The sequence below is a fragment of the Drosophila ficusphila genome, unplaced genomic scaffold, assembly GCF_018152265.1.
Source record: "Drosophila ficusphila isolate 14025-0441.05 unplaced genomic scaffold, ASM1815226v1 contig_106, whole genome shotgun sequence".
Lineage (NCBI taxonomy): Eukaryota > Metazoa > Arthropoda > Insecta > Diptera > Drosophilidae > Drosophila > Drosophila ficusphila.
Window position 1 is genome coordinate 9,950,604 of NW_025063993.1, and position 20,447 is coordinate 9,971,050.

Genomic DNA, 20,447 nt, shown 5'->3' on the forward strand with positions numbered 1-20,447 from the left:
TTTTTATAAGCCTTTGTTCGGTGAATCCCCTGCTTTTAACTAAACCACAGGAAGAAACACCAAAATTTCAATCATCGCCCAAACCAAGTTTGAATTTACAGGTTAATAAAATAACTTTTTTATGTCATTACAAATCTTTACATTTGTTGAATTACAAAGTTATTAAATACATTTTTGATGGTACTGCAGTAAAAATGGGCAAGTACTTCTGTCCAGTTATCATCTCAAAGTGTTATGTGTCATATTATTTATTATGATTTCAGTTTCCATTCTCGAATATTTCTTTATTTCCCTTCGTAATTTCTCGTTCATTTCCTCCAATTTCGCGATTTTCCGCTCAATATGTATGTATGCATTCTACGAAAAAATCTAATTCAATTTTTATTAGATTTTGCCTTTGCTCCACGAAGGAGGTCGATATATAATTTGAAGAAAATAAATCCATTTCTCTTGTATGTATGTGATCACGTTCAAGTTTTTATAACTGTGGTTCGAGTTAGAGCTTTGGTAATATAAAAAGCTGACCAAAAATGTATCTTGTCACCGTGAAATGGACTTCTGTTGGCGCCGAGCAACTGATTTTTTTTTTATGCTTCGGGACATAAATAAACTAACGAGACTACTTCATTATTTTTTTTTATAACCTGGCCACTCTGCGCACTGGCTTATGTTGGGGAATCAGTATCAGTTTATTACTAAATAAATATTTCATTATTTGCTAAACAATTGCTAATTTTTAAATGGTGAATAATTAGCTAGATTTTTTATAAGCCTTTGTTCGGTGAATCCCCAGTCCTTTCCCAATTCTACTCCCTTGCCACTTGTAATTAAATACCAATATTTCAAACACCGCCCAAACCAAGTTTTCATTTGCAGGTTAATAAAATAATTTTATTTTAATCATTACAAATCTTTACATTTTATTGAGCAACAATGTTATTAAATACATTTTTGATGGTACTGCAGTAAAATTTTACAAGTGCTTCTGTCCATTGCTCAAAGTACACGTTCTTTATAACAAATTATCTATTATATTTAAACATACTGAAGCTTGATCAAATTGTATTTTAGTCTCCACAATATCCTCCAATTCCCGTTGTTTTACCACCTCCTCTTTCTTCCATTGCTCGATTTTCTGCTTAATTACTTGTATACGAGTTGGATCCTTTTCAGCCTGCAGTTCAATCTGAAGCTCTTCAATTTTCATTTTAATTTGCCTCAGTTCCGCGCGGCCCATCAATAAAAAATAATTTATAATAGGCATTTCTTGTTTAGGTGATCACGTTCAAGTTATTATAACTGTGGTTCAAGTATGACTTACTTATTTATAGTCTTGGTCGCTTACATTTTCCAGGGCTAAGAAAGTATTTGATAAATAATACCAATTTTTTTTACTTTATACATGGTCTTTCTTTACCTTCATCGAACGGCCACACACAGAATCAGCTGTTGCTGATAATTTATTCTTTGCGTCCTCCCCAAATGGGTGGGGGAAAGTCTAACTCATGGCCACTTTGATCGAAACTCTAAGGAGTCACTGGCTCATTTCGCTCTTCGGTGTGATCCTCTTCGTGGCCGGGAGCACGATGCTCTGTTGGAACGAGGGACGCGCTGTCCACAGCATGATGGCGTTGGATGAGGCGCACGCCGAGATTTACTCGGTCCGCTTCACGGAGGAGGAACAGGAGCTGGGTCTCGAGGGCCGGATCGTTCACCTATCCGGTCCCATCCTCGTGGGCGAGCCACTCACCGAACCGGACTACAACATCCAACTGCTGGCCGTGAAGCTGCGGCGCCGCGTCCAAATGTACCAATGGGTCGAGGAGACAGTGTAAGTTGAAACTAGCACGGATTAAGAAAAAGCACAACTTTTGTATGCTCCAAATATTTTCCTTTTTTCAAAAGATACAATTCTAAATTTTAAAATAATTAGGAAATATATAAATATCAAACATGTAATATTACTTCCCAACTCCTTCCCACTAGGGAACACAACTTTGGCGAGAGTGTGGGCACGACGGATTCGGACTCGCGGACGTACTACTACACCCGGGAGTGGCGGGACAAAATCGTCGACTCGCGGAACTTCTACAACCGTTTCGGACACACGAATCCCAGTCACTTTCCCATCGAAAGCCATGTCCAGGTTGCGGATGCCGTCTACATCGGTCGCCACGAACTGGGCGCCGAGGTGAAGGAAAAGTTTGGAAACTACCAGGAGCTCACCTCCGACATCCGGCCGGAGGATAGCAGCGTGAAGCTGCACCTGGGCATCTACTATCACACCAACGATGTGTTCAATCCGGAGGTGGGCGACCTGCGGCTCCTCTTCAGCTTCGCGGGAATGGAGGGCGAGGTGTACAGTGTCGTGGGCCAATTGTCGGGCAACAAACTTGTGCCTTACATCACATCGCGCGGCTTGTCAGTGCTGCTCGTCTACCCCGGCGGACTCAGTGTCCAGGAGGTGTTCCGGCTGGAGGCACACGCCCAGGTGTTGCGCACCTGGTGCTGGCGACTGGTCGGCTGGTTGCTCATTTTCTTCGGCGTAACCTGCAACACCAAAATTCTGCGGCTGTTGTGTGAGTTGTTTTTTCTCAAATCTCAGATTTACTTTAAAAATGTGCTCACTGTCCGCTCTGTTTCCGAATCAGGTAACAATGTGCCGCTGCTCGCGTTCTTGACGCCGGATCCACAGTTCCCGGCGGCTGGCAATATACTCATCGCATTTTCACTAGCCCTGACCTTAGCGGCGGTGGCTTGGATCCTGCATCGTCCTGTGATCGGCGCCTGTCTCTTTTTGGCCGGCGCCTCGCCCTACGTCTGGTTCACCCGCAACCTCGTCGACTACCAGCGCATGGGCTAAGACCACTCATCATACTCTCGCATCTTATTTACAGGTTCATTTATTGTTGATTCTCCTTGTTAAGCCATGTCATATGCCATTTACCCCGTCGGCCAATAAAAACTTAATAACACTTAGTAACTAATTAAGGTTAAAACTCCCTGATGCCGGCATTTGTGGTGCTGCCAGCTGCTCCGCCTCCTCCTCCGGCTGGCCCTGCAGCCACATTTGGCTTCGATTCGCTGGAGGTGTGAACACTGGGACTCTGCGATTTGTCCTGCTCCTCGTGACCATTCGGTGGCTCCTCGTAACGCACGTAGGGCTCAAAGCTGTTGTTGATTTGCACGGAGCCGCGGTGCAGATTGTTGGACTCGGCCTCAAAGAGGATCTCGTTAATGAAGCGCTCAGCCAGGAGACGTTGCTCGCGGGGCAATCTTTTAAGCTTGTGCGTCCAGGTGCGCGCAATGGACTCCTCCTCGGGATAAGTGCCCGCCAGATATTCGCAGGCAATGTTGAGTAGTTCGTCGGTGTTGTGCGAGCTTCCAGACGGTCCTGCCGACGCGGCTCCAGATCCCGAGCACGGGGGCGTTTGCCTGGACCGCTTGTTGCTACCATAATCCACATGGTTAACGGCCGATGGTGGTGGCGGCGGGGGACCGAAAGACTTATGAAACATCTCCGAGATGTTGGGGGTCTGTCCACCTGCCCGCGGGGAAGGATAGTGCAGGGGTGCTCCAGCTCCTCCTCCCTGGCCTTCTAGGAAGGCGCTGGTGCAATTGCTGCCTTCGCTGAAGGCGAAGGAAGGCTCGTTCTTAAAGGCGGGATTGACGGCCAGAAACTTCTCCGAGTTGCGCAGAAAGTCCAGCTCCTGGAAGGTCCAACAGCGGGGACTGTGCAGATTGCCCGACCGCATCGCACTTTCGACCACCTTGAGTTCCTTCCTGTAGTTCGTCCGCAGGGTGTTGATCTTCTTCTTCACATCTTCCACGGTGGCGTCCCTCTTCAGATAATGGTAGATGGGCACCAGGCGCAGATAGGCCTCCGCCCGTTTCTCCCGGTTCGTGTAGTCCCTTAGGGAAGTGTCCCACAGGACGGGGAGGTCCCTGTAGGTCTGGATGAAGGCGCGCAGGTAGTGTCGGTTCTCCTCCGCCCCCGACATCACCTTCAGTCCATGGGGCGGCGCTTGGGGGAGCATTTTTAAAGAAACCTTCGCCAATTCTCCTCAGCGATGTCGCCTATTTAGCAAATCCCGAATGGATGTATTGACCAACTGTCAATGCGGGCGAATCTTTGTTGTTGTGATTGCGCGTTTGACAGATTGTTTGCCATATTGACGTAATGCCTGATTGTGTGTGTGTGCGAGGGGGTGTTTGTTGGGATACAGCAACAAGTGCGGGCGAAGTGGCAACGCTGTATAAAGTTATCGATTTTGCAGTATTTAATGTGGATCCAAAGAAGCGGGTGTATTTGAAACTGAAAAATAGCACTGATTTTATTATTTGAAAGGTGTTCTCGAAACATTTTAAATAATAATTTCATTTCAACCAACCTGAGGTATTTTTCTTTGGAATTGCAATTGTAATATTTTGTAACAAAAACTTTTATTTATGTACATGCATAGGGCAATGTATATGGCCCACATTCCTTAAAATAGTTTGTTTTAATTAATATCTGAAGGATTGCATTGTATTTATTTTCTTAATACATTAATAATCATTTCAAGTGCGGCCCATCCAAGATTTATACCATGTTTTTCTAGGTTGACGAAAAGTTAATGGCGGCATATTTAGGGAACAATTAATTTAAGTATTCTGGCAAGCTTATTTTAGAGGCAAGTATTTTCGCAACTCGGTCACACCGAAATAGCACCGGACGTGCGCGGCCGTTGGATTTTGATTTTTTAACTCTGACGCCCAGATAATTCCGACGCCCCAGCCGTTGACGCGTGCCTTGAGTGCCACTAAATTGTTTATCTTTTGCTAGTTAGACTATTCAAAAAGGTACGCGGAACCGTTCGAACTAAAACTTCAAGGCATTGCTGCCTGTGCGTGTGTGTGTGCGTGAGGAAGCCTTTTGCGCGCCGCTTTTTAATTGAGTGAATTTAAGAAGAATAAAAAACACAATGCTCGCTAAATGCACGAAAACAACTTTGAGTTAATCAAAATAAATAAACGAATCGAGTACAAACGAATTATTTGTCTCCTTGTGCGTTCGTTTCGCCAGTGTGTGTGTGTTTTTGTGTATGTTCCACGAATAATTCGCGTTAAGAAACAACAAGATCCATCGAAATGGAGACCATTGAAGAGCAATCAAAGTGCGGTGAGTACCAAGTGGGGCGGTGGCATGGGGGCGTGGCAGGTCCAAATACCCCGCGAATATTTCATTTTTCAATGTCGCTGAAATGAAGGGGTTTCGAAGGGTGGAGCGGGGTACCACCACAGACGGGGCCAAAAGATCCTCATAAAAAATGTCGCTGGCAGCAAATAAATATGACTATAAGTACATGTTTAATACGTGTGTGTGTGACTAAAAAAGCAACGGCATAGCGTCGGTGATTTTTTAATCTTATTTTCTGAATTTATTTCGGTGTAGAAAATATTTATCACATAAAAAGAATGTGTACGCAAAATGCCTGCTGTTTTCTCCCTCTCTCTTTTCCCCGAACCTCTCCTAGTCGGCACTGTACCGGCAATAACAACAAAAACGAAGGCGCCCTAACTGTAGTGAGAGTAAAAAAAGGACAGGCAACAACACCAATTCCTGTTATCAGTGATGTCAGTTTAGCTCTTTTTAGGCAAGGAAAGCTATAATTGATCATCAGTTTTTTTTAAATTAACTGTTGTATAAAAGGAAAAAAATTCTGGTTTTAAAAATTGGCACGTTTTGATAAATATATCCTTCAAAACAAGTAATATTCTTGAAAAAATGTGTTAACTTACTGATCTTATATCACATGTTTTAACCTTCACGTGCCCAGGCGCAAAACAGAAAAACCAATAAATTCCCTACAGTTCCATATCCAATTAAAAGGTTAATGCCTTAAAAAATACGTGTAAATATGTTGGCTGAAAAGAATTTTTCCTCCAGCGGAATAAACAAATAAAATTATCATTAAATGTGTTTTGTGTCCGAATTCAGGGCGCAAATAGAGCATATAACAATTAAAAGTTTATAATTTGGTTAGATCTTTTAATGAAGAAACTAGGACTTTGATGTTGTTTAGCTTAAACATCTTAGCCACAGTTGCGAACATTTCCAGACAACTATGTCTCTCTGCCTGCTCTGATATTTTACTCAGGTAGGATGTCCTTCCCTTATGCTTGCGCAGGATCCTCGATCCTTGTTCTCTGCTTTTTCCTTTTTTGTTTTTACCGGGTGATTTACCTACCCCTGGTTGCTTACCTCGTATTCCTTTTACACATGTTGACAGGCCGCACATGCCTATAACTATGACTATATAGCCCGTGTTTTCTGTCCCTCAATGCTAATGGCATTTTACATGCCGCGCAGACCTTCGGATCCGGCATTCTCCTACGTCAAGGCTTCCGCGGGATGCGTAATTTTATTACAAGATTTTTCTTTGATGACTCTGCGCCATTTGACAAAGTCTGCCACACAAGCAAAAATCAGTTCATTGCCATCTCAAAATGTTACAGATTGGTTGATTTTGAACCTATAATATACACAATAAAATTGAAAATATATGCAAGCGAAACATTATTAATTAAAAAAAAAACCGATATTATAATATTAACATTTTGTAATTAATTTTAAACTGTTTTCAAGTTGATTGTGGCAACAAAATTGTAATAAATTGGCAAAGCCCTCATTTTTGATTTGAGTCATTTGAAGTACCAAAAATGTCTCGGGTTTCTTAAAGGAAATTTTGCTCAGTGTAAGGAGGCTGATCGCCCAAAAACCCACACAGACCTCTTCTTTGGATGGCTTTTCGTTTCTCAGATGCCACTCAATTAGTTATTCATCATGTTTCTGGCAGACAGCCAGCGAGGAAAAGCAGAATAGAAGAAAACGGCGGATTTTTGCTTAGGCAGAAAGGAAGGAAATTCCCGAATAGCGCAAAATGGTGGCCGCCACCTGTGAGTTTCGGCACAATTCCCACATTCGGATATTTTGCTTACCGCTTTGCCTTACCTTCTTCTCAACCTGAGCCACCACCTGTGGCTATGCAAAATGCGATTTCAGGGGTTCCCTGAGCCCTGCAAGCAGTTAGTTATGTTTTAGAGTCCGATCCTCGAGGACCCTCGTGCAAAATGTTGCACTTACCGCTTGTACAGTTCAACTTTGGTAACCACTTCGGAAACAAGCGCAACAAGGTGGTCACGGTTCAGCGACAATCCGCCTCGTATTTCACATATGCCGCCGCCGAGGAAGTCAAGCAGGCGAAGCTCCGACAGGCTGCCCTGTGTCAGGTGTACGAGGATTTTACAGGTATTTAGAGAGTCCCAGATAAGTCCCTCAGGTACTCTTTTTAGGGGTTGAATATTCGCATGAGCAAGAATAAAAATATTGGTTTAACGAGAGGGAAACTTAAGTAGGGTGCAGACTTTCGTGAATCATCCAGAAATCCAAAAAGGTGCACGAACAGGCAAAATACTATGAATTTCAAAAACAAATATATCGCTTTCAGAGGAAACAATCGAATGTCATGTTAGGAAATAATTTATAAACTGTTAGAAATTCATTTCCTAGAAATGAGTAACAATTTCTAACAATATTTGCAATTTAAAGTTCCATATATCGACAAGAAATATACAAAATTAGATAGAAAATAAATTAAACCTTTTCCAGAAAAAAAAGAAAAATATAAAAAATTCTTTTTAAGGAATTTGTCACTGAAAAATAAGTGCATAATTCAAACAAGAAGCTCATCAAATTAAATGTTGTGGGCACTACTTTATGACTTTATTCTCATCTAAATTTCCCATAACATCTGAATTCCCGGGGTGCACATTCCCTATCAAAGTTTTTATTAGACACATCACATTCTTGAGATATTCCTACCTTATAAACATTTCACTAGTCCATAAATCCCAACGATTTCCATTAGGTAAATTGCAATGTTTATCGCCTGTTTTGGGAATGCATATCTGGAATATCTATTTGAAAATTCCGTAACGTCATTAAGAGAATACGACACGAACTGCAGTTCTTCTTCTGCAGTTCCTGGACTTTGTTCATTTGCACAAGTGGCGAATGTCTCGCCAGATACAGATACGGATACAAGTGCTGGCATACAGAGATATATAGATGCAATTGGCATCGGTTACAGCTGCACAATTCTGGATAAAATTAATGCAACAAAGCCGCCGTCTGCGGCCTTCTTCCATGTGTTGTGTCCATGTCGATTGGGGGTAAATGATTTGCACTTGAAAACATTTTGTAGCCCTAGTATTTTGCGTTGTTTTCATTTCGCATCCTACTTTCGTTTTGTGTCAAAAACTATGAGAACGAAGGTCGCATTTTTTCGGCGGCTAAGAAATCGGCACAATTAAAATTGATGTCAACAGCTCGCATTTTGGCTGCTTAATGATCGACAGCGCATTGCTGGGGATTTTGCTGACCAGACCCCCATTCTCCATCCTCCATTTGTATATCCTCAAGGGGTTCTATTTTCGTTAGTCGCCGTGCTCTGTTTCTTCGCGTTTCATTGTTTTATTTTGCACAGTTTTCCTTCAATCTCTTTCCCAGTCTCGCACACTCAATTGCATAAACAAACAAATCCACAAAATAGCCATAAATCAAACAAAATCTTCATTCCAGTCTCCTCTAAACAAAAGCGAGTCGGAGGAGCATGGGCTGTTGAGTTTTGAGTACCCAAGGAATAGAAAAATTAAAGAGCATCCTCTCACTTCAATTTTTATTTTCTTAGCTAATTTATTATTTTAGGAAACATTCCATAACAAAAGTATTGCAATCTACTTTTGCCAAAAAATATTTTTCACTCTAGCTAATAGCTATTTGTATTTAATATAATAAATGGGTCATGATGAACAGTTTTTCTCAAAGTTTTAACTTTGAAGATATTAAAGGAAATCCTCTATTCGATTCGAAGTGCCTTGCTTTGTGACTGACATGCACTTAACCTTATACAACGAAAGTTTCTGAGTTTTAAGAGCACACAATGCCTGCATCTGATTTTCTAATGTGTTGCCCATTTGTTTCGCCCACCAGAGATGTCCATTACAACGCTGCCCACTCGAATCTGTTTGGTGGGAGACGTGGGCCAGGATGCGGACACGCTGCAGGCAGCCGAATCCTTTGGCCTGCCCATCGTCACTTCGGAAACGGGTCTGGACATCATCGGGGAGTCGGACTGGCGGACGTTCTACGTCCTAGATGACTTCGAGGGTGCCAGCTTCGATGCGATACACAAGCAGAAGGAATGGTGAGTACTAGTCATGGGCACTAATAATAACTCAGCAAATGCCGAAGAACAAGAAGGCAGCTTAATTTAGACAAAACGGGTGGGCACAAATCTGTCACATGTGGCTAGCTGTCCGCCCCCCCTTCCACCTCCATTTTGCTCAACCCACTTTTTGGCTATGAGGAGCCCAGTCAAGAGCCATTATCATCGCCTCCATCATGCTGAGCCGCAGCAAATTGAGTTTGAAATCGAGACACACGCACGGGGATACTACCTCCTCTCCAATTTGCCCCTCTGGATCCATTCGTTAGCCACCGATTCTAGATTGACAGCGTCAGCCATGTGCCAGATATATCTGGCAGTCCACCGCCCCTCTGTCCCCTTCCTTCCGATTGTATACCCTTTCTTTTGGGTGCCCGTCATACTTTAATGTTTAGAAATAAATAAACACTGCAGGGTATTACTCCCAAACATTTTTATTAGCCTTTGTTTACGAATGCGCAATTGCATTTTCTAGATGGGCAACTACTCTTCTTCAATGTTCAAAATTCAAATCCAATAAAATCCTTGTGATAATTTAATTTTTAGTTCAGCAGAAATAAGGAAAACGTTTCAATTGTTTTCTGAAGTAAACATAAACATTTATTAGAGATTTTGGTTTAAATGCATATTCGAGGAAGAACGGGAAACTGCACCTGTTTTATTAGGTTTATATAAACAGAAGTTTGTTGGCTTTTTAAAGTGTTAAAATGTTTAGATTATTACCAAGAACTATCTTTTAAGTTACGAAAATTTATCAATGATTTAGCATTTAACTATTGTAACTTAAAAGAAAACTTAGAGATATAATTTAAGTGTATATCCAACATCGGCTTGTCGAAATCAGCTGGCAATAATTTTTCGCTTGCTACAAATTGTTGTCAAATTTGAAACTTGGGCAAATGTTTGCTCTTCTGCTCTATATGTGTTCGGTCTGGTTCTGTTTGGTTCTGTTCTTTATTTTTTGCACGCTTGATTAATTTGCCTGCTGCGCAGTAATAGCCTCAAATAACATGCACGCTTTTGATCCCACCCCCAAACTCTTCCCCAATTTTTTTTTTTTTTTTTTTGTTTTGTTTTGGGGACCAACCTCTGCCCTGTCTCATTAATGATTAACCATAATTTTGCCATACTTTGGTTAGCATTTATTTACGAGCTTTTTTGGAGGTCACCAATTGCGTTTAAGTTGTTATGACTTAAGGGGGCGGGTGGGCGTCTGCTTTCCGTTTCATGTTTTACCAACACGCTTTGCTTATAAGGAATGGCCCAACCGAATACGCAAAAAAGAACCAAAAAGAAGCTTGTTCTCCCCCCATTAAAATTTATTATTTATTTCATAGATTTTCATTCATGTTTCGGTTTGTTTTGTTATTGCAATTTGTATTTGTTTTTCACCACTTTTTCCTGTTCGCTAAATGAGCGGAAAATAAAACAAAGCTGAGGTGCGCATAAGTTGTTTTTCCTCTGGGCTAATTATATTTCATGTTTCACATTTTTTAATGTAGTCTTTTTGTCTATACATTTAATTGGTACTCGCTTATAGAAAAACATAAACTGGAATTAAATTCGGAATTTGTTTACCCAATTAGATAAACTACGTAAAAAGTTTATTTGCAGCCTGATCTGTTTATTTTTTAAATAAATATGCACTTTTCTAGTTTGTTTTTGTCAACTGATATTAATAAATCGTGACTGTTTACGAAAGGTGTGTTTAATTTGATCGTTAAAATTTATATAACATGTCAAAAGATTTTCTTTGTTTTGACGGAGTTCTTCTTAGGTAATTCAGCAAATTAAATTATTTTTAGTTTAATGGTAGGCTGATAATACACTTTGATCTTCAAAAATATAGATGGTTTCAAATTTTAAAAACGTAAGAATAATAAACTAACACAAGATTTGCTTTCAGTTAATAAAAAATAAAAAAATATTATAAAGAAATTCAAGTTACAAGTTGATATACTATATCAAATTTTTAATTAATGTTAAAAAATCAACCTTATAGTGCACAAAGGCTGTTTTGATTAAAAGTACACAAAACTTAATGGGAAACCGAAGAAATTTCAATGAGATATTCCCAGAAATCCCAGATAAGTGGAAAGAATGACCGAAGGCACTTTAACGGCTACTTAACCTCGCCAAAAGTGATGCCACAAAGAGCTTGTTAATCGTTGTGTGAATATATATTCTCTGATTCATAGGAATGATCCATTCACATAATGGGGGAAGTCTCAAAGCATTTCATTGCCTATTTTGGGGACGTAGCGAACTGACGATTTAAAGCAATTCAACAGTGTAAACAAACGAAACGATGACAATTTCAAATAGTATTTATTCCACAGAAATTGATAATGAATCGGTTTTGTTTTTATTTGTTTCACATATCTTTTTGCGTGAATTTCATGGGGACTTCTTCTCTGGGGAAGCCAAACTCTCTATTGCCATTGGCCAAGTTTCCTCTGAATCAAATTGAGGAGGTGGCATTGCGACAATCTGTTGGCGCCAAGATTCTACAAGAATTCGTGTATATTCAGAACGAGCGATGTCAAATAAAGTCGAAAGTGTCGAAAGAAGCGTTTGGGAAAAAACGGAAATTCTTTGCCATAAAAAAAATATAACAAATCGCAAAAAAAAAAAAGAAAAGAGAATTTATGCGTTTATATTGAGCCATTTATAAGATGTGTGCTGCTACGCTGCTTATATATATATTTAAATATTTATTGTATATCTGCGGGGAGTATATAATTTATAAGTTTTGATATGGCAATTTAATTGAGGCAGAACGGAAAGGAGACCGCGAACGACATGTCATTGACTGTTCTATAGTTCTGACCCTCGCAAAGTTCGAGTGCCCCGTGTTCAGTCAAAGATCGGCGCACTTTACAGAAAGAATCGCGAGTTTCTAGAGATGGCAGAGATAATCCATTGTCGAGGTCGAAACCCCCAGATCCCCAGATTCCCCCGATCCACTCCAAACCGATCAACTCATTTATTGTTGTCAAGCACGCGCGTCGCATTTTTATGCTTTGACTAAGCAGCACAATTTTCCTGGGTTTTCCTTGCATCCATCCCATCGAGAAATATTTAATTGTTCATCGGAATTCCATTTCTTTTCTCGCTGCTGCTTAAATATTGGTTTGGCTCAACTCTCTTTGCATTTCACCTGCCTCCGTTTCATTTCTTTGTTTACTGTCACCCTCTCGCAATCGTTTCTACACAGAAAAATATTCTAATAGATAGCAAAATCTAATGAATAACCCAATTAAAAAGAAAAGCAGACAAATTGGTAAAAATGTATTAAAAAAAAAACATTTTAATAGGAATTTTTTAGTATTAGATTCTGATCTTCTCTTTTAGAAAAACCCAAAAATGTTCTCTGTGAATCTTACATTCTCCATTTGCGAGAGATGTTTGCACTTCTTATAGGAAAATATCACGCTTGTATAGCATTTGCCACTTATGTGCCACATTAAGTGATGAGGAGAGAACAAGCAGAAAAGTGGGGAAAATCTAGGAACGGAGGAGGAGAAGGAGCCGAGCGGGTGGACCGCCTGGCATGTCAGGCATTTTCTATTTCCATTTTCCATTCTCGCTCGCTGCCGCCTCATCGTTTATTCAATAATTTTCACAAGCGACGAGGCTGGCAGTTGTGTTTGTTTAGTTGTCCGGATAGAATCATAAATTCTTGTCGCTCGGTTCCTCCGGCTATATGTCTCAACTTATTCATATTCTGGTACTCTGAATCACACAAAAATCGTTCCGTTTGAACGCGACAAATATTTGTGCATATGGAAATCTTCCTTTGTTGGTAAGGTTAACTGAACCTAACAGCCCGAAATGTGGGTGAAATGTGGTGCAAATGCACATGTAAAATGATATGATAGTGTAGACTCAATGAGACAGAAGAAGTGAAAGTGAACAAACAACAGAAATCAACAGGAAGTCAACCTGAGAAAAGTCTAAGAAAGTGAAAGATCAAGTGAAAATATGGAACCAGGGGAGAAAACTGCCAAAGGAAGATGGAAACTGTGAGTTTGGTGCTTATGAAATGGTTATAAAAAAAAGAAAAGAAATTATATAGGCGTACTGATAATTAAATTAGCTGATAATCCTTGCTTATCAAAAGAACCAGTATAATAGATTCAAAAATGAAAGCCAAATTTATCTTGAATTTTATGTGGTCATAAGTCCCTCTGGAATTTGCAAATAAATAGCTACTTAATAAAACATATTAAACCCATTTACTTCTATTAATAGAATGCTTCGTTTCCAAGATTAAAATTCTATTTAAATATATAAATCCACAAGAGAGTTGAGATTTATGTGTGTCCACCCCTGAAAATTCCTAAAGAATCATTCATAAATATTCCCCAATTCAAGAGCATTACTCAACGCCCCGCAAATTTGTTTTCAATCCCCCTCGGCCTTAATTATAATTGCGCCTGATGAGCCACATAAATAAATGTTCACATTTTGAGTATCATAAATACATCCCTCTACGCCCACAAAATGCATTCAAAATGTGGCAAACAATGCTCGAGATGTCAGCTTCCGCTCGATTGATTTGTTTATAAAAACTTCCGGCTTTTGCCAGTTGGGATTGTGCGGATGGGCTGGCAGGGAATGGGTTGAGCTTGAGGATGGGCTGCCTGTCCAACAGCTGTCGATGTCCGGTATGATAAACAAAAGCGCCCTTAGTCATATCAGATGATTCTTCAGTCAAAGTTCAATAAAGCGTAACGCGCCGAGTGCTCGCAATCAGTTGTATTCCGAATGATATCGGGCAAAGCTAAAGATACCGATACCGATAGCCAACCGATTCGAAATGAATTATGGCAGCGGCAAGTGCAACTGCAACTGCCAAGGTCAATTGGGGCATAAAAGCCAGATTGCCTTGCATAACTCAAAAGTGTGCCACATAAATATTTAATTGCCTCTCCCTTTATATCGCTTGCAGTATTCTTGGACCGCCGGCTTTGAAGTACGCGGCCGAGATGAAACAGACACTGGGCCAGAACTCGCGGCCCATTTACAACTACGCGATGCGCGGCGTGGTCACTTGCTTCACCGGCATACGCAAAAAGGATGAGCTGGTGAGTAGTAGCCTCTGCCTCTGGTTAAGAGTCTTCAAATTTGATAGCGAATTGTTAATTGAAAAATTTATTAATTTCACAGACCAAGCTGGTTAATCTCATTCACTCGATGGGCGGCTGCATCAAGAAGGACCTGAACACGAAGACAACGCATTTGATTTGCAATCACAGTGGCGGCGAAAAGTACCAGTGAGTTCTACAATCTGAAAAAAAACCAATGTAAACCAATGAATAATTGAATTTCTAAATATATAGTTGGTATACAAAAGGTTTTTCAGCAAACCAGGAATCATCTCCTAAAATAAACAACCTCTTTTCTTTTTCCAGGTACGCCAAAACTTTCCGTTTGACCGTGGTTCGTCCTGCTTGGGTGTTTGCCGCCTGGTCGGAGCGCAATTCGCTGGAGTTTGACGCCACGCAGGAGCTCTTCACCAAGACGCATCGGCTGAAGGCCTTCGAGGGCCAGAAGATTTGCTTCTTTGGATTCCCCGCGGAGGAGCATCAGCACATGGTGGACGTACTTTTAGAGAATGGAGGCGTCTGTGCCGAACTCGAGGATCCGGAGTGCTCGCATGTCGTGAGTCTTTTACTTTTATTTCTAAATGCTAGGATGCAAGCTTTTGGGTAGTTTTGAGTTTTGTAGTTTGCATGCTTGTCTTTTTGGATTTTTGTTTTTACATGCTTGTTAGCTGTTTCGAGCGGCTAATTTATTTTACCCACAAAACCTAATCCGTGTGTCTTCCAGGTGATGCCCAATACGGGCGCAGTATTTACAAGCACTAGCAATAGCACAGATACTAACCCAAGCACCCAAACTAACCCAACCGAATCCCAAATCCCAGGTAGCTCTGCTGGGTCACAGGCGGAGGGGGAGGAGCAGCAGCGGGCTGAGGATCTTGAGCGGGCTGAAATCAAAAAGGAGGATCAATCCGAAACAGAAACCGATAAGGGAATGTCTTTGGATATCGACATAGAGCAGGAGCAGAAAGAAAATCAGGCCATTGATGACGAGGATGACATACACTTTGACGAACGGCTCTTTGTCGAGTTTGCGGATATGAGAAATCCAGGAGATGATCAGTTACCCGAATCGGATGAAGAAGATTTGGACGAGGAGCAAAAGCCAAAAGTTGAAGGGGAGGAGCAAACGAAGCAGGAGGACGACGATGATGTCCAGGCCAGCACGCCAAAGACCAGCAAAATACGAACTAGTTTAAAAGCGGCCACGCCACTCAGTTCACCCGAAATGGATGGAATTGTTTTGGATTTCGAAAGTACCACCCAGAATATTTCCCCTATACTAAAAGCTATTGACGAGTGTGATCTGGAGACAGATGATCTGCCAGCTTCTGAAAATGATCTGAAGCGCAAGAGGGATAGTTTCGACAATGTGTCCCTGATGTCGGTGGATTCCTTTGCCCTGCCAACGAGCACCAAAAAACCCAAACTCATACGAACCGGATCCATTTCGAGGACTCTTCGTCGGTCCGTTAGCTTTGTGGCCGAACCACTGATGAAGACGCTAAGACCGCGGAGAAGCTCAGTGGCAGATGCCTCGAGTTTCATTGGCAGCGAGGCAGCCGATAACTCCATTTGTTCCGTGGCCTCCTCCATAAATTTAACCCTCAATGAATCGATCAGAAAGCCAGTGAAGGAAAAGCTGCGCAGCTTTTGCGGCCGGATAACGAGGAGCAGCAGTCGAAGGACGGACAAGGGTGTCGATGGCACGCCGGAGTGTTCCACCATCCTCGATAGCGGTTTCAAGACCCCCAAAGCACCCAAGCTCAGATCCACAGCCACTCCCAAAACAGCCAAGCGACTCTTCGGTCCCGTCTCCGGTGTTGTTTCCTCTTTGACCCTCACCACCCCGTCCACACCCACCCTGAATCCCAACCCGAATCCCAATCCCACCGCCTCCCTGGATGTCAACGATACCTCCACCCACACATTTGCTTTCTGTGCTGCTGCCGTCACGCCCGCCATGCCACCATCATCATCATCGTCATCTCCCATATTATCGACTTCGATCGCTGTACATAGATCGGTGCACGTAATTAAGTCTCCCGAAGAGTCGACAGCGAGGCGTCAAAGCCCCGGCCCCATAGAAGAACCCATGCAAATGGTACATCTCAAATTCATTGGCGTTTTCTTTAAAGAAATTTTATATTTAAAAGACAGGCTTTGAAACGGCAAAGAATCTGAAGTTCGAATCCCTAAAAAATCTACTTTTTAGAAGGTTTCACCAAAATTATTACTCTTATTTAACTCCTACCACTAAATATTTTCAATTTCAGATTTGTTTTTAGGTTTTTGTGTCCAATTTTTACATGTTTGTTTTTCTAGCAATAATTCTTAAAAGAAAATTTTAAAATGTGGTTCATCTCTCTTCCAATTTGTCATTGTGTTTTACCAACTTTGTTCGAGCATTTTTAACATTATTTCAGTTGCTGTACGACGCGATTTTCCTCAATCCCCCGACATCCATCATCCAGCTCCTCCGTTCATCCCAAGTTCCAAATGTTTTGTTAATTGTTATTTAATGGTTATGCCGTAGCTTAAGTCACAACTCATATAACATCTAATTTGGTTCGGTGTCTGGAATTTCTTCTGTAAATAACTTTGGTTTCTATGGTCTACTCACTATTTTTTCTGGCCAGCGCACAAAAAAAAAACATACACAACCAAACAAAGCAGCACAATAAATATTGGAATAACATTTATTTGCAACACACACCCCACACGTCGGTTATAGACTTTCGTTCAGCTTGAATAAATGTTAAAAATGCCAAATAGAAAAAAAAACAAAGTAGTTAAATAAGTTGAAACAAATAAATGGAGAGAAGAATAGAATCGAGCAAGTCTTTAGTCGTCTAGCACGAGCGATTTCTTCGCATTTAGGTGAATTATTTTTTCGATGGACTAACAAATATTTACACAAATGTTACTCGTTCTCCGGGCAAAGCCATTTGCATTTTTGTTCCGTAGCTTCACACTTTTGCCTCGTTTCGTTCGCCAAGATCTTTTTTGCCGCTTCAAAGTGCTGCCAAAAATGTGCACTAAAAATGTTTTGTTTGGCCTTTTTGCATTTGATGAATGTGTTCAAAATTTATTGTGCTTGCTGCTGCTGTGCCGAGCTATATATCTCTCTATATACCACCTATATAGACGCTTGATTGCCTGCGTTTCGTATAATTTAAATTAGGCAGCAAACAAAACATTTTTTTGCAATACAGCGCACATTCCGCAATACTAAACGGTGGATCACCGGAATTAATCGTCTTGATTTATTGCCGTTGTTCAGGTGGTTGACGAGCACACGACTTTGACGAAGCCGGAGCCAAAGAATAATCACACGCACATCCTGAAATCAGACTGGTTCTGGTATACCATACAGAATGGCTATGCCAACGAGATGGACTATCTGTTTGGCGACGTAAGTGGCTCACTCTTGAATGCCTTTCCTGCTCAAACTAAAAGTTAATTACCTTCTGCACTCTCTCTAGTATTTGGACAGCATCACGAATACACCCAATACAGATCGTCGGGATTCGTTACCCATTAGCTTTAACAAGCGGAAACGCAAGCGTTTATCGCACCGCATTCAACTGGAAGGCACACCTCTGGGCTCTGGGAAGCGACGCTCCTCCGTCTCCGATGCCGGTTTGCTGTCCGTCTCGAATAGTTTCTTCGATTGCACCACCAGTCCTGATAAGCTGGAGGCGGATAAGCTGCTGCATGCCGAACCGGAGGCAAGCGAATCCACGCCAGCCAAGAAATCGATGCGTTTCAACCACTTTATGGACTTCTACACCACAGAGTCCAACTATGTGGGCATATTGGATACCATATTGAATGTATGTTGGAAATAAGAATTATACATACATAAATACATACTAAATAAATTCTTTTTTTGCAGCTCTTCAAAAACAAACTGGAGGAACTGGCTGAGACCAATGATCCGCTGCTCAACAAGTCCGAGATCAAAACAATTTTCGGCAACTTTCTGCCCATCCACGAGGTGCACCAGAGCATGCTGGAGCACCTGCGCAAGTTGCATGCCAATTGGCGGGAGGATTGTCTGATTGGCGACATTATCATCCAACATCGGGACGATCTGATTAAGGCCTATCCGCCGTACGTCAACTTCTTCGAGCAGATGAAGGAGCAACTGCAGTATTGCGATCGGGAGTATCCGCGCTTCCACGCCTTCCTCAAGATCAACCAGACGAAACCGGAGTGCGGCCGCCAAGGTCTGCAAGATCTGATGATCCGACCGGTGCAGCGATTGCCCAGCATCAGTCTGCTGTTGAATGACATTCTGAAGCACACCGGCAGCAGTAATGCGGATCACGGGCGATTGGAGGAGGCACTGAAGGCCATCAAACAGGTCACGCTGCACATCAACGAGGACAAACGACGCACTGAGTCGCGCATGGCCATCTTCGATATATTCAACGATATTGAAGGTTGTCCGGCGCATTTAGTGAGTTCCAATCGCAGCTTCATCCTGAAATGCGAGGTGAACGAGCTCTCCGACTCGCTGAGTGGTCGTGGTGATAACCTGGTCCTGTACCTCTTCTCCGATTCCATTGAGATATGCAAGCGGCGTTCACGAGGATTCAATACCGCCAAGTCGCCGAGCACGGCCAAGACGCATAAGCATCTCAAGCTGATATCGTTGAATACGATTCGGCTGGTGATTGACATTTCGGATAGTCCGAGGGCTTTTGGTTTGCTTTTGCGTGGCGACAAGGAGAAGCTGTACACCTTTACCATCAGCGACGAGGAGACGGATAAGTCGGTCTATGTTAAAAAGTTGTGCAATGAGATTGCAGCACACACATGCAGAACAGATGCGGTAAGTAAACGATATTAAAGTTTGATGTAACTCTAAAAACCATCCTTGAATTCTTAAATTTATATTCGTGTTTTTATATTTCAGGACAAACTCTTGATTTGTCGTACCTCCCAGGAATTGGAGGTGGACATAAGCGATGTGAATGTCAGCACGCTGAGCAAGGCCTTTAAACTGGCGGCCAAGACGCGACTCAAGGTAAGTCCTCAAACTGCAATTAAAGCTCGAATTTATAATTTAAATATTTTGTATTCTTTTTAGGTGGGTCGTGCCTTCTCTTTTAATAAGACGCCCAACAAGCTGAAACGTGCCGTTTCCACCATGATGACGTCGCCTTTTGGGAGCACGAACTCCTTGACGCCCGCCTCTCAATTGGCCCAAATGCGTTTGGCCAGCTGCACGAATATAAATGTGTGTTAAAGAAGAGAACTTCTAAAACGATCAATGACTAATATGTTGTGATTTTGTTATAGGAGGTAGATGATGAGGACTGTGCCAGTATGCGTAGCAGTTCGCCTTCAACGCAATCCGAGATGCTGGTGGTGCCGCCGCTCTCCGTGCAACCGACGCGGAAAAACAAGGCCGTTGTGGGCCGCATTTAGTGCCTGCCTGCCGTCTCCGATTCCGCAGTCAATTTGTGTATTCCATTTTTGAAGTCTCTTTTGAGAGAGACGACCCGCTTGGAAAATGGGTGTCCCATGTCCATGTGCTGAAGATGCAACCTTCGAATTCGTAATCTCACAAAAACAACCAGAAACAAATTATCACGCGTCCAATATTGTTTAGATTGTAAAATGTATTTCTAAGTTGCAACTGTCGATGTGGAGCTCGCGGATGTTGAAGCGTTCGCCCGAGCTGTCGATTGACCAAGATAAACTTGTAAATAGTTCTCCATATGTGTACTACCGTGCCCGAATAATTGTGTCGCGTCGCTAAATGTAACCAACTACAACTCATTTGCAGTGACTAGAGACCGCATTCACGCACGCACCGAACGATCGATTCGAAATGGGTTTCGGTCGGATGATCGCCACACCGCAACAAGCTGTGAATGTTTACTGAGTAAATTTTTAAAAACCTATCTTACTATATTGATTAAAACTCAACGATTTTGCTTGAGTAGGCTATTACGACCCTAAGTGGTAATGCATTCGAAGCATGATGATGTTTAAGTAAATATATGTGAACACTGATTAAAGAAAACTATTTTAAAACCAACGCACTGTTTATTTT

At 41.8% G+C, this 20,447-nt stretch overlaps 3 protein-coding genes and 1 long non-coding RNA gene across 7 annotated transcripts; 2 read left to right on the plus strand and 2 right to left on the minus strand.

Moving 5' to 3' along the window:
* Positions 1 to 94: 94 nt before the first annotated feature.
* Positions 95 to 1,517, minus strand: LOC108096404. The gene is made up of 2 exons (XR_001771705.2): positions 1,418 to 1,517; positions 95 to 1,356 (listed from the first exon to the last, which is right to left on the minus strand). It is a non-coding gene; the product is annotated as an uncharacterized LOC108096404 (long non-coding RNA).
* On the plus strand, positions 1,429 to 2,983 carry LOC108096402 (transmembrane protein 43 homolog). The gene is made up of 3 exons (XM_017197973.2): positions 1,429 to 1,831; positions 1,987 to 2,579; positions 2,652 to 2,983. Exons 1-3 carry the CDS (start codon positions 1,506 to 1,508, stop codon positions 2,861 to 2,863), a joined length of 1,131 nt encoding a protein of 376 aa, XP_017053462.1. The 5' UTR covers positions 1,429 to 1,505; the 3' UTR covers positions 2,864 to 2,983.
* LOC108096403 lies at positions 2,891 to 4,232 on the minus strand. Its single transcript, XM_017197974.1, has one exon. It carries the CDS (start codon positions 4,035 to 4,037, stop codon positions 2,994 to 2,996), a length of 1,044 nt encoding a protein of 347 aa, XP_017053463.1. The 5' UTR covers positions 4,038 to 4,232; the 3' UTR covers positions 2,891 to 2,993.
* Positions 4,233 to 4,691: 459 nt separating this feature from the next.
* Positions 4,692 to 20,432, plus strand: LOC108096298 (protein ECT2). 4 transcript variants are annotated; one of them, XM_017197774.1, is made up of 12 exons: positions 4,692 to 5,161; positions 9,035 to 9,248; positions 14,224 to 14,359; positions 14,442 to 14,548; positions 14,687 to 14,936; positions 15,105 to 16,481; positions 17,661 to 17,792; positions 17,863 to 18,213; positions 18,276 to 19,217; positions 19,302 to 19,412; positions 19,476 to 19,625; positions 19,688 to 20,432. In XM_017197774.1, exons 1-12 carry the CDS (start codon positions 5,131 to 5,133, stop codon positions 19,814 to 19,816), a joined length of 3,930 nt encoding a protein of 1,309 aa, XP_017053263.1. In that variant the 5' UTR covers positions 4,692 to 5,130; the 3' UTR covers positions 19,817 to 20,432. The 4 variants fall into 4 exon arrangements, with proteins under 4 accessions (XP_017053263.1, XP_017053265.1, XP_017053264.1 ...); XM_017197776.2 differs by lacking the exon at positions 15,105 to 16,481; XM_017197775.2 differs by lacking the exons at positions 4,692 to 5,161; positions 9,035 to 9,248 and adding an exon at positions 12,919 to 13,294.
* Positions 20,433 to 20,447: the final 15 nt, after the last annotated feature.

Coding starts and splice junctions, on each gene's coding strand:
- LOC108096402 (XM_017197973.2), top strand. CDS start 1,506: ATGGCCACTTTGATCGAAACTCTAAGGAGTCACTGGCTCATTTCGCTC. Junction 1,832..1,986: donor CAATGGGTCGAGGAGACAGT/GTAAGTTGAAAC, acceptor CCTTCCCACTAG/GGAACACAACTTTGGCGAGA. Junction 2,580..2,651: donor CAAAATTCTGCGGCTGTTGT/GTGAGTTGTTTT, acceptor TTTCCGAATCAG/GTAACAATGTGCCGCTGCTC.
- LOC108096403 (XM_017197974.1), bottom strand. CDS start 4,037: ATGCTCCCCCAAGCGCCGCCCCATGGACTGAAGGTGATGTCGGGGGCG.
- LOC108096298 (XM_017197774.1), top strand. CDS start 5,131: ATGGAGACCATTGAAGAGCAATCAAAGTGCG. Junction 14,549..14,686: donor AGTGGCGGCGAAAAGTACCA/GTGAGTTCTACA, acceptor TTCTTTTTCCAG/GTACGCCAAAACTTTCCGTT. Junction 19,218..19,301: donor ACACATGCAGAACAGATGCG/GTAAGTAAACGA, acceptor TTTATATTTCAG/GACAAACTCTTGATTTGTCG.